Genomic DNA, 12,792 nt, shown 5'->3' on the forward strand with positions numbered 1-12,792 from the left:
TCTCCCAGGTACCTCAAAAATAAATTTGATGAAATACGGTTTGCAGGCAGGTGGACTGCGCAGCATCTGCCTAAGGCGGGACTCACCATTTTCCAGCTTGTTGTAGATATGCTTTGGAAGCTCTGGGGTTGACTCTACATTGGGTGGGTAAACGTAGAGTGCCTGGCTATGCAGCCCACTGGCTTCCCTTAGGTCCATGGCCTCTTTGCAAACGCTTAAGATGTTGCGTCGGAAATCCTGCACTTCGGAATCCTTCACCAGCTCAAACTCACAGATTGGCATACCGATGGCAAAGCCTGGAAGGAGGGAAGCACATAGAAGGACTGCAGAGAAATTGTGTGTTGATCATGTTGGAATGAGAGAGATGGGAACAATTAACAGATACAGCAAGGAGGGGAGACCAGATGTCCCAGGAGGACGGACACAGTGAGGCAGGAGTACCAGAAAACAAATTCAATCACGCACAGGTAGTAGAAGGAACAGACTGATGCAGCAGTGGCAACCAATTGAAACTTTCAGAAACAAGTAATAGGGAACACTACTAGACAAACTCAGATGACATTCGGCTGAGGGAGAGAGACAGTCAGATACACGAACCACATAAAAGAAGAAGTACATTGTTCTACAATCCCCTTCTTCCCAGGGACTCACCGATCTCCCTGTTGAGAATCTTCTCTTCACGATTCCCCACAGGCTCGATCACTTTCAGAATAGGCTGGAACAGCCTAAGGTCGCACAAGCGCCTTGCTTCATCATAGAATTCCTCCCGTTCTGCTTCTTGCGTGACCCCCACAAAGATGTACGAAGAGTCGTCCTACCGAAGGTGAGAAAAAAATTGCCACTGCACCTTCTTGGCTGAATGCACATTTTGCAAAAGGCTGGACCGCCAGGCCCATATCACAGTTAGATGATGAAAAATATCATGAAGGCTTAGTCATCAAAAGCGTGACTGGTCAAGACACATAAAATAATCAATGCAGTTTTGAAGATACCACTTTTATTACTTATCCCCACCTGATGCATGGGTCATGCAGAGGACTGTAAACAGTGTCCCTGTGATGGGTATGCTCCTGCTTGTTTTACTCACCTGGCTGATTATACCAAGCAAGAGTACAGACTTCTTCAGCTGCCTGTGTAAACTGCTCAATATCAAATGTTTGTGGCTAACAACATGAATTAGTAGAAATTTTCTGAACTCGTGATGACGGAGAAAGCCATTTATTGTGGGAACCGATGGTCTGAAGTACGTAAAGGCAGATTGCAAACAGCAGATGCAAATTTTACACCAACTTTTTGCAACCCACCGGTCTCTTTACAGCATGACCTATATTTTCTGAATGGAATGGTCGGGTCACAAAATTCTCTTTCAGAGAGGGCCACCAATTGTAATCAGGCAGGGCGGTATATGAGGCTCTCCGCGCTTGGTTAACTCCAAGGTGGTGGCCTGCAAGCGACAACAGACAACAATGGCAACAGTCGCCTGGACCACTGCACTTTGTCCCAGGGGACAGCTTCCCCTAAGCAAATACCACCCAACGCGCAAGTCATCATCACAATAATGTTATGCAAATGCAGCTGTGGTCACAAGCAATGGATAAATGCAATTAGGAGGCAACTCCCCTTTTACGTCATCTTTTAATCACGATTGAGAATGAGTCGCAAGAACCCGTTTTGCGAGTCAGAAAACCCTTTGACAGTCAGAAAAGAGGTTTTGTACATCACAAAATGGAATTTTGCAATCACAATGCCAATGAATTGTGAATGTCACATGTTGTGACCGCAAAATATATTAGTGCAGGAGGGCCTTAGTCTGTGACTTTCCATACTGACTCCTGGTTGCATTTACTCTATACTGGGCGAGACCTGCACCATTTCTGCGCCTTTTTTGGACAAAACTCCCGCTGCCATAGTCCAAAGGAATGGCACCTTATTCCCAGCTCTAGAAGTGAAGAAAATAACAAATGGGTCCAGAGAGGACAGTAATGTTTCTACCGGAATGAAGGGGTTTGAGTAACTATTTTCATCAAACTAATATGAAACGATTTCTGGAAATCTTTATTTCCTGGCTGCCTCACCACTCCTTTAAGGATGGGGCAGTGGCAGTAGCTTACCACCTACATGCCTATCTGATGGTTTAGGATGTGGGAGTCAGTTGCAAAAACGTTTTATGCCTCTGATGTCACACATGCTGTCACTGTTTTGCCTAGAATATGTTGTTTGTCATCAAGAAAAAGAGAGCCTTTCTGTGTGGGGGCCGCTTGAGTCTCACCAGGGGCCCTGGACATTCTTTGTCACTTGCATGGAAACCTGTTGGTTCTAAAGATTTGTTTGTTTCTCAGTCTCTCTTTCTTTAATGGAAAATTCCCTAAAAATGGATGCTCTAGTATGTCTAACAGTAACTTTGGCTAAAAAAAAAAATAGCATTTTTAAGATGGCTTCCCAATATTTGCGTATTGTTCTAGATTTACACGAGATCACAAATCCAACTATTGAGAGAAGCCAACATCAGTTTCCACCACAGTTGAGAGCACAGATTTACATCAGAGAGACAGTAACTTGAACAGCAGCGCCTACATGCTGGGCTAACTGATATAATTCAGATTCGTGACCAAACAATATGAAGATTCAAACTTTTTTTTTTTTTTTTTAAACAAAAGCAACATCAAGAAATTATTCATTCTTAGTTTTATCACAGAAGAGAGATGTTTGGGCCAGTGCCCCTAGCTCCAATTACCAAGCAGGGACATAGTGAATGAACTCGGACATAATGGGCCTGCTCCTGCTTACATGAATGTCTTGTACGCAGATGGCAAGAGCATCAAACTCACAGCTACAGATGTTGACATCCTGGACTCAAGTACCTTTCCATTTCTAGGTGGACCATCGCACCAGACTGGCGGTTTCCAAACACTGATGAATAATGCTCTTTGCTCTGGAATGAGCTGCAACATTTGTGGATACCCTCTCTGCACACCGAGATACGCTCAACACTTTCTCAATCTTCTTGAGCGCCTAACCTATGCGTCAAGCCCAGATCACACTTGGCACACTCACAACACATATATTGTTGTTACCAAAGTGATTCTGCAAAAGCCCGCTTCCTCACTAAAGAATGATTCAGGACCTGGGCAGCTAAAGAAAAGTCTCTGGTGGCTCCTTGATGACGGGGATGGTATCTTGCCCCATTCGGACTCAGAACCGGACAAAATGTCTTAAAGAAGTCGACTTAGGGTGTAACTTAAATTCAAATTAAACCCCAGATACCTCGGTTTACTAAAAATACTTCGAGGCGGATCCCTTAAAGGCCATACTGAAAACCGTCGTAAAAATCAATTGATAAACAATATTATGTATCATCAACTTCTGATTTTTCTTTTAATTGTGAAATGCATTAGTGAAGAAAACTGCGCAAGCAAAGAAAACGAAATGCTTAGGCATATTAGCAGTTCTGGGTGAAAAAATTGTGTTTCATTCAAGCCGACTGTGTACTTGGCAGCGTAAAAAAGCAGTAAGCAAACAGCACACATACTGAGCTCTGAGTAACCGCAAGAAAGGCAGTAATTGCAGAAGAACCATCAGATCAGGAGCATGATGGAGTCAACAGTGACTGCTTGTGCTGCTTGTGTGGGACAACATGAGTTCCTGTAGTTGAGGCAGCTGGAAATAATTTCTAATTCAAAGGCAGAATTTATATTCACTGCAGAAGAAAGCGAAGCACAAACCACCAACCCACCCATGGGCATGAGACAAATGGACCAATGGCACACAAACCCCCACTTACTAAAAGCGGTTACCCAAGAGGTCATGACCATCTAACACCGCAATCCTCCTGATTTTATCAACATACAACTGGTAGGTGGGAACAGAGGCCCACTTACTCCACCCAGCTCAGATTAAACACCTGGTGCAGATGATCAGGGACATCCAATTCTATGCCCACATTTAAATTAGCTCTTACCTGCAGCAGATGGAAAAGCGGGTACTTCCGGGCTTCCTTGAAGAGGTCATGTTTGATGCTCAGCAGTGTTGCTTCCCGCAGACACTCCAGTGTCACGATCATTCCATTTGGAAGGCAGCAGTCCACCATGATCCGTGGGGGCATAAGATGGAGCCCCCATAGTTCTCCTGATGAAGGCCGCGGTGGCATGATGGCCGAGGTTCAGCCCGCACACAGCTGCTGCGTGTGTCCTAAGGACGCTGACAGGTGAGGCTGTAGACATATCTGTGTGGCAAAGGATAGGAAATCAGGGAAGTGTATAGTCTGGTACATAGAGACAGCGGTGATAGAGCTGAACACCCCCCCCCCCCCCCCCAAGAATCATGGGCAGCTCTGCAGCTTGATGGAGACCTCAGAAGTAAGGGTAACTTGAAGAATAGTGAAGGTGTCTAGCAAGAAAGCCTTCAAAATCAGTATAAGATAGACCTGAGTGAAAGTTCCAAGTATAATCTATGGAGTTCATTTGATGTTTCACTACAGCGGGGACTATAGTTTATTTAAAAACAACAACAAAAAAAGTGGCTTGGACCAGGCTTATAAAAACACTTTATAATTCATCTAGTGACCTGGAGCTAGCTATCCCAAATCCAAACACAAAATAAACATGGAGATGGCCAAAAGCCATGTATGCTGATCCAAAAGAAAAAAAACAAATACAAGCAGATGGCCAGGGAGCCATAACTCAACATGTTCGCTATTTAAGTTCAGTCACACTACTTGTAGGGAGGAAGGAAAAGCAAGGGATGAAGGAAAAGCAAGGAAGGAAGGAAAATTAAGACAGGAAGGGAAAAACAAGGAAGGACGGAAGATACTTCTGTATTGCACAACACATGACCCCTACTGCGGACAATCTCTAAGCACTGCTTCCAGCGTGTGCCTAGTTCTAGGCATTCAACACGAGAGCAGGCTTGCACAGAGAGTACATTTGACAGCGGCACCGAAAGAGTGCAGTACTATACATAACTCAGTTACACAACCCGGGTGGCCACAGAGGGAATGTTCACCCTCTGAGGATTTCAAGCTTAGGATACCATACCTTGGGCCTCAGCTACTACGGTTTGCACTAGCTAAAGCCTCCTTGCCAAATACAAGGAGAGCTTTGCATACAACTGTTCCTATAGTGACAGCATGTAGAAATAACACCAGGGACTAATTATTAAGGGGCTGATAAGAGAAGGTGCAAACCGATCTGGTGTCACCAGACAGGATACTTGAGCAAGCATGCTCACTCTGCCTCAAAGCGGGCACAGAAGTTGCACATCTGGATCAAGAGAAACTGGCGCATGCTAATAGTCCATGGTAGCACACATTGGTACTGAGAGAGCAGCAAGTGAGTCACAAAAAACAGCACCACCAATTTCATCTTGTGTGGACCACGTTTCAACCACTTTCTCTCCATCTAGGTTATGACTGGCCGCAAAGTTTGCAGCTGAATCTACGGTAGCCTCAGGTTGCCTTAAAAGTATTCAAAAGGCCTAAAGGAAAGAGATAGGTTACAGCAAGTCAGACATGTAAATACATTTTTTTTACTAAATTATAAACACTACTTTTGAAAACAAGGGTGTCGGTGTAGCAATGAATTTGATCATTCTTAAGTGAATTTACGAGTAGTTAAATAGCCCTATCCGGCTCGTAATGATTCACTAAAACGCTGAAAAGGGTATGGCAGCCTATCTATCTTAAAAATTAGAATCCTAGCCTGTAGCCCACCGGGAAAATGCAAGAGTGGCACAATGGCTAGCCTAGTCCTATGTAGTGTCCAGCTCCATTCATTTTTTAATCTAGAATTCTTCTCCACTGTGAACACCAGTCATACTTCCAAGCATGATTAGTACATGTTACTTCAGGCCAGCAAGGGCGGCCTTCAGATGAGTGGCGCGGGTGCCCTTAAATAAGATATCTCACTTTTTCTAACTGAATGAAAATGTTCCAGTTAGCACTCCCAGTTGAGCCCTCTTAAACTATTTTATTAAAAATCAAACTAAAAGCACAGACTACTGCAGAGTTCTCATCAACTGCATGGGGAACGATGATGGAAGAGGAAGAGGAACACAAAATGAGATGCTGTCCCAGTTAAAGGAATCCTGGACATGGGTGAGAGATATCCAGATGCTACATTAGATGGAGGGAAGGGGGTGACCTTCTTACCAGAAACTAAACCCAAATTAGAGGTCTGGCATACCCCATTTCTCATTCATATCTGGTCATCTTTGCCGACAATGCGCAACAGTAGAGGCTTACAAGGATGCAGGTGCCTTGATTTTAAGCAACACTCTAAGGGCCAGATGTACAAAAGGATTTCACCCATTCTGTGTCTATGGGAAAAAGCTTTCGTACATATGGCCCTAAATTACATAGGACAAATAGGCTACGATGAGTTATGTGAGCATGTGGCAGAGTCAGATGGTACGGAAATTTCTGATATCTTTGAATCAGCACCTGAACCGCTTGCCTCCCTAGTTGAGGGATTTGAAATGGTTGTGCAGTTTTTGGAGTATACTCGCATTATTTCTTGTAAAATCAGGTCTATGAAGGACGATGTGTGATGCACGAATGACATGCCGGCATATATTCTAAACCTTCTCTAATGTGAGGGAATTTGCGGGCACAGTGGATGTGGAACCAAGCCAACGCTGGGTATTAACATGCCAGAGTCTCCCTTTCCTTATCCTTTCAATTGTATATTGCTAACCAACATATGGCTTCTAGAGACCAAAAACGCAAACAAACCTAGGTATAACCCTTGGGTACAGGCAAACACTTACACAGGGACCCAAAAAAAATCTTGTGGGGTGACTGAGGGCCGCAGGATGGCGGTCCTGGATGTAAGGTTGGCATAGGGAAAGGAAGCATGACCATGTAGTGGCTGAACTGCACAATGTGATACCAGAAAACCTGGGATCCATCCCGGCTTCCCCACTTCACCAAATAGTGTGACCCTAGGCAATTGTTTTATTTCACCTTGCCTCCTTTTATCTTATCACAAATACGGCGAGCTCAAAATACAGGACTTCAGGGCTTGTGCTTTACAAAAACTTCTCTTTTGTTTAATTTGATAAACTACACTGTGGTCTATGTGTAACAGCAACCCAGGCCGCTCAGAGGGTGCCCGTAGCAACTGGTTTGCCTCTAGTTCGTTACTTTTATGTTTGAAAGTTAGTACCTTTAAAAAATACTTCTCAATGCGTTCATATACTCTGACGCACCAAGGAGAAACGCTTCTGCATGATAATAAAATACACTTTTCGAATTTTGGAAGACGGTCATATTTTTACACGCTTGATGCCAGATATGCTTAAAAACGAAGGTGTTTTCCAAAGTTAAGTGGTGAAAGACAGAGACCTTCTTTTCTTATTTCGATTAACATCATCTGCGGTGTACACGTCCCCCCTTTGTTTAGCAGTTTCTCAGTGTTGGTGCTGATTAGAGGCCGTCTGTAAAGTCAGGAGAGCAGTACCCGGAGTATCTTCAATGTATGAGCAAAAACATGGCGATGCCCCATTTAGGGGGTGCCTACCGGTCTGTGGGCGAGAAAAAGAAACTCGACTCCCCCCTCCTCTATCCCTCCGTTATTATATTCAGCGCAAATAACAGACTCACATGTCCCCCGCTCAAATTAACCCCTATTTCTCTATAATAATACTATACTCCTATTTCCCTACACTAACCCACCACTATCCCTTTTGGGTTCTGGAGTAGCGTGCTACTCGCCAACAAGCGCTTTGACGCCTCGTCAACGGGGTAGAAAGCGCTATATAAAACAATCAGAATTTGAGGGCGGGGGCCATCAGTAACAGGGAAGTGAGAACAGAGCCGCTGCGACGGCCCCCAGGGCACGGCCGTGGCTGACTGCGCTCTCGGCCCCCAGGGACTGCAGAGGCCTTGGGACAGGATACCAGGCTTTTCAGCTCAGTACGGAAACGCTGCATGGGAAGTAACTTACCCACACCGGCCGGAAGCAACAGGCGCCCATCACCTCAGCACCAGCTCTGGAAATAGGTCACTGCCGGGAGGGTGCGGCCCAGGGCTCCAGGCCCTAGGGGGAGGTGGGGGGGGGGGTGACTGGGCGAGCTGGGTTCAGTCTGCAGCAAGGGGAGAGGCCTAGGCGTGGGTACCGAAGCGAGGACACCTCCAAGAGGAAACACCTGACCCTTTGCAAAAACGGTGACATGGCTTAACTTTCTCCTCCTAAACTGCACCTCACTTCATTGCACGGGGATCTGCAATAACCACCTTCTTGTGATGTAAGTATGAACACCCAAGGGTGTGTAGATGGGAAGTGGGGTGGGGGTAAGAGAGAGAGAAAAGCGAGACAAGGAACAGGAAAGGCAGGGCAATCATATACATTCTGTGTGGTTTAAAAGAGTAACGAATAAGAACAAAACGCACCCCCAGGGGCGTAGCTTGGTCAGTCAGAAAGTTGGGAGGAAGGGGGAAGCTTCAGATTTTCAATCAGGCTGGCATATAATTTTTAAATACTTTATACGACAAGCGTGTGCATGAGAGGGGCCCAAGGGCAGTGGAAAGGGAAAGGATGCTGATTGGTATTGGCACTAGGAGAGAAAAAACACAATTTTGTGAAATAACTTACTTTTTTGAAGACTTTCAAAACAGGGAGGGAGAGTATATGTGTGCACTTTTGTCTGTGTGCATGTAAAGATTCCTGGAGAAACAGGATAGACATCTCACCATACCTGACTGAGAGCACCTCTACCCAACTATTTATTAGAGAATACATTTGTTACTGGGGTGTAACACCCCATACTTCCCCACCCCGAAATTACACCCCTCTTCATCACCTCCTCTAACAAATAAATGAATGGGCACTGTACGACGCATGACATTTTACACAGTAGGGTTACAGAGGGACAGAAGGCCCGTCCACCAAAAATAAAAGTTGCCTTCATGCCCCATTGGTGACCTAGATAACTAAAAAAAAGTGGCCCATGTTTTCAAATTGGAGCAGTCTGGAACTAGTAAAGACACTATATTACTACTTTGCAAGGTATGGAACACTGCATGGATCTGAACTTGCAGGCAATGTTTGTTTTTAAGTCCGGTTAATCAACAATAAAAACCAGCTCAGCAGGCCACAAACAGTTTAAAAAAAAAAAAACTGCCCACACACGTCCTCTCAACAGGGGACGCTCCTCTGGCTGAGTCTGCAGATCAAAAATAAAAAAATAGCTCGCTATAGTTTTATTTTACAGCTGCTGGCTCAAGCAACAGTGAAGGGAGTCAAGGGGAGGAGGAGAGAGTTCACCTAAGTGCACTTATGTTTTGCCGGCCAAACACACATGCGCACTGAGGTTTCTCCAACCTAGCTGTGTTGAACAGCTGGGCTGGACAAACTGCACAGACCTCAAGGAAGTGTGAGCGGCAGACTAAGCCGCTCATATCAATCCCAACACTGCTCTTATGTTAAGTTTAGTGTGACAGGGGCACCAGGCTTGCTGGGGAGCCTGTGCTGGTGTTCCAGAGAATGCTAGGACACCAGAAGTGGAGCGAGGTGGCAGGAGACAGCGGCGGCGAGAATGGTGTTTGTTTTAGTTGTTTTCCTCGTCGCCCCCTGTTCTACCCTGGACATGTCCGGCATCTGCCGCTGCCTCTCAGACCATCCCATCACGCACCACCTGACTGCCCAGCAGGTCAGTCTGATCCTGCTACACAGTCCAGCTGCAGCGGAAAACAAGCATCGGCAAAGCTTTGGCCGCCAGCCTTGTGGCAATTCTTGTTTTGTCATGGTCTTTGCAAACCTTTATTGTTTGAGAATGTGCTGGGATTACATCAACCTAATAACAAAAACTGTTAAAAAGTCAATTAGTCTGGAAATGGCTGCAAGCCTCTTGCCTTTGAGGAAGAAAGAGGGAAAAACAGAAAAGAAAGAACGAAAAAGAGAATGAATGAAAGGGGAAGAATGAAGGCAAGAAGGAAAGAGTGGAAGAATGAAAGAAAGAAGGAAAGACTAAGAAAGAAACAAAGACAAAGACAGAAGAAAAGCCATAAAGAAAGAAGCAAAGAATAAAAGAAGCAAAGAAAAAAAAGAAAAACAGCTGGAAAGAAAGGAAAAAAGAAAGAAAGACAGTAGGAAAGAGAAAGAAAAGGAAAGAAAGAAGACAAGGATAAAAGACAAGTAATGAAAGCAGGCAAGATGGAAAGAAAGACAAAGAAAGAAGGAAAAAAGAAGCAAAGAAAAACAAAGAGGATAAGTAAATATATGAAAGCTTTACATGGACACAATCTGGTATGTTGTGAAATAGAAGAAGTCAAAAAAGCAAAACACTCTAAAAGGAATTTACAACAGCATTGACAGGTGATTTGATCTGATAAAGAAGGATTGTGCATCAGAAGCCCCCTGCTGTCAAACCAGTCTCTAAACACAAAGGCAACACTAAGCAATTATAGAGTTAAAACACAAAAAATGACCCTGAAGGGAACAAGCTTGTGTGCAGATGTGCTTCTTGAGTGAGGAAAATGCAGTCACTCAAAGTCAAGTGAACCAGTGGCTTAAGTAGGCTGACCCACTGCTCCTTGCTATATGCTGTAGCAGGCGAAAGCAACATGTGAGTGACACAGCAAAACACCAAAGCATGAAGAGAGGTGTCTGAAAGACCCAATATGCAAGTATATTATATATATTTTTGTAAAATCAACATGTCTTGGCGTACACCAGACCTAAACAACAATTCACAACAACGTTTTTGTGCCATGCTGGGATTCAAAGATGTTTATGAAGAGCCCACCCCCTTGCTTCGTCATTGTACTCCGCTCTTAAGGTTGAAGACGAAAAGACTAATCCATGATGCTACTTGGGTAGTATCTAGAGACTATCTACGTTCGGAGTCTGGCCGTTTTTTAGGGTAACCATATTCCATCCTACCCATTGGACCTTGCAAGGTTTAGAAAAGGCACTGGTCCCTCTTTTCTTTCACCTAGGAACTTTCATTCATGGCCAATCACCTGGCATTACCTGGGAATTCTTAACTTGTATATAGACCTATCTATACTTGTACTTTAACCAATGGGATGTAACTTTTTCTATGATTTCTTCTCTGTTCAGCCCGATGACGCTTCCATCGTCCAACCATGTTGGAGATATTTCGATGCTCGCTTCCCTTATCGTAAGGGACACAAAGGGTGATATTCGGGTCATACTGCTTGGAGTATTCTAATATATTAAAATAATTTCTTGCAGTGCTTTCTCCACAGAAACTATAGCCACACATGCTGTCTATATGAATTCCTCAACCATGTGGTTTGTACTCAATACAAGACCATTAGCTTTCCATCCAGTTACCCCTGGGGATACGCTCAATGTAGAATATATCCGGCAGGAAACCAATAAGCTCACTGGTAGATGTGCTGTACCAGCACTAGGAACGTTAATTAACAAGCACCAGAACATACCTTCTGTGGAAACATTTCTTGTCTATATGCTTTATGTCTACGTCTAATTCAACTTGGGAACTTCAAAATGAGAAAAGGGTTTTTTTTTCCTTGGAACCTAGGCCCTACCAGAGAGATCAAAGTTGAAACACAACGTGACCTTATTTTTCACTTGATAATCTAACCCAGCCTACCAGTATTAAGATCTGACCTTCCATTCAGTCTAGCTCCAGCCTAGGTGTCCCTCATGCACCAGATTACACTCTCTGCTTGAACTCTGCTTCTGGCATGGAAACCTGATATAATCCCATATTGGATTTCCTTTAGCTCCTCGTCTTCCTTGATTGACTCTTCTCCCTCATCTATTCTCAAACCCAACAAATCAGTGGCCAGCACAAGTTCAACAATATCTTCTTCTTCACACGTTTTCCAGTGGCAAAATCTGCTGCAACATTTTTAGCTCCTGGTAACTAAGTTAACCCCCCCCCCCCCCCCCCAAACCCAGGAACAACAGGGAAACCCAAGGCATGTTGCATCCTGAACCTTATGCTGAAAACACCTAAACGGACTCCACCCCTACATGACAGGTGGCCCCCAATTCACTGAGGCCTGCTTCTTTATTGTTCTGTAAGACCATCTTGTGTGCTTGTCATTGATCACTTTGTAGAAATCATAGACTAACATATCTTCCTGGAAGCAGAGGGTACTGAGTGTTCTTTCCAAGATGTCTTGCACGATCTCCTGGAACACATCAGCAGCAGATGCATGTCCATAAAGCATCCTAATGCAGCTGTAAGCTCCAAGTGGAGTTATAAATGATGTAAGGGGTCTGGACTTGGGTGCAATTGACCTGGTAGTACACTGTTGGAAAGTGGGTTATTGGCAGTGATAAGTATGAACCTACCCCTGGCAATAAGGCCATTAACCGAATAAAGCTTCAGTGAAGGTCACAGTAAATTAGCCCCTTGCTCAACACTTGGTAGCTGTAACTGAGCTGGCAGGCCTAACTTAGGAGACAAGAGTGTAAAGCATAAAAAAACACCAATATAGTACATAAATGAGACAACACACAATAAAAATCCAATACCAATTTATAAAAATAGTTTTTATTTTTATGAGTAAATAGACACCAAAATGACAAAAATCCAACGTAGGGAACGGAGATATGACTTTTTAAAGAATAAACACTTTCTCGTACTTAGAAACACAAAGCAGCAACTTTACCAAAATTCTCCAAACTTCAGGAGGTGTTTCCTGAAGTCCTCCTTGCAGGTTCAAAGGGCCCAAAATCCAAGGGCCTGGACTCTCCTTGGTGGTTCTCTGGAAAGTTGGACCACAATTCCCACAATGCAGCTGGCCAAATCCTTAAAAATCCACTGAATGCACTCCAGGCTAGGGACTCTTCTTGG

At 44.3% G+C, this 12,792-nt stretch overlaps 1 protein-coding gene across 1 annotated transcript in view; it reads right to left on the reverse strand.

Moving 5' to 3' along the window:
• Window positions 1-12,792, reverse strand: part of LOC138266898 (phosphatidylinositol 4,5-bisphosphate 3-kinase catalytic subunit alpha isoform-like) — a 146,995-nt gene that overhangs the window by 102,316 nt on the left and 31,887 nt on the right. The window contains exons 2-4 of the mRNA XM_069215630.1: window positions 3,959-4,222; window positions 652-814; window positions 87-296 (exon numbers count right to left, since the gene is read on the reverse strand). Of these exons, the coding sequence (XP_069071731.1) occupies window positions 87-296; window positions 652-814; window positions 3,959-4,147 (562 nt within the window). The 5' untranslated portion in view covers window positions 4,148-4,222. The remainder of the gene's footprint in view (window positions 1-86; window positions 297-651; window positions 815-3,958; window positions 4,223-12,792) is intronic.

The sequence above is a fragment of the Pleurodeles waltl genome, chromosome 12 (genome assembly GCF_031143425.1).
Source record: "Pleurodeles waltl isolate 20211129_DDA chromosome 12, aPleWal1.hap1.20221129, whole genome shotgun sequence".
Lineage (NCBI taxonomy): Eukaryota > Metazoa > Chordata > Amphibia > Caudata > Salamandridae > Pleurodeles > Pleurodeles waltl.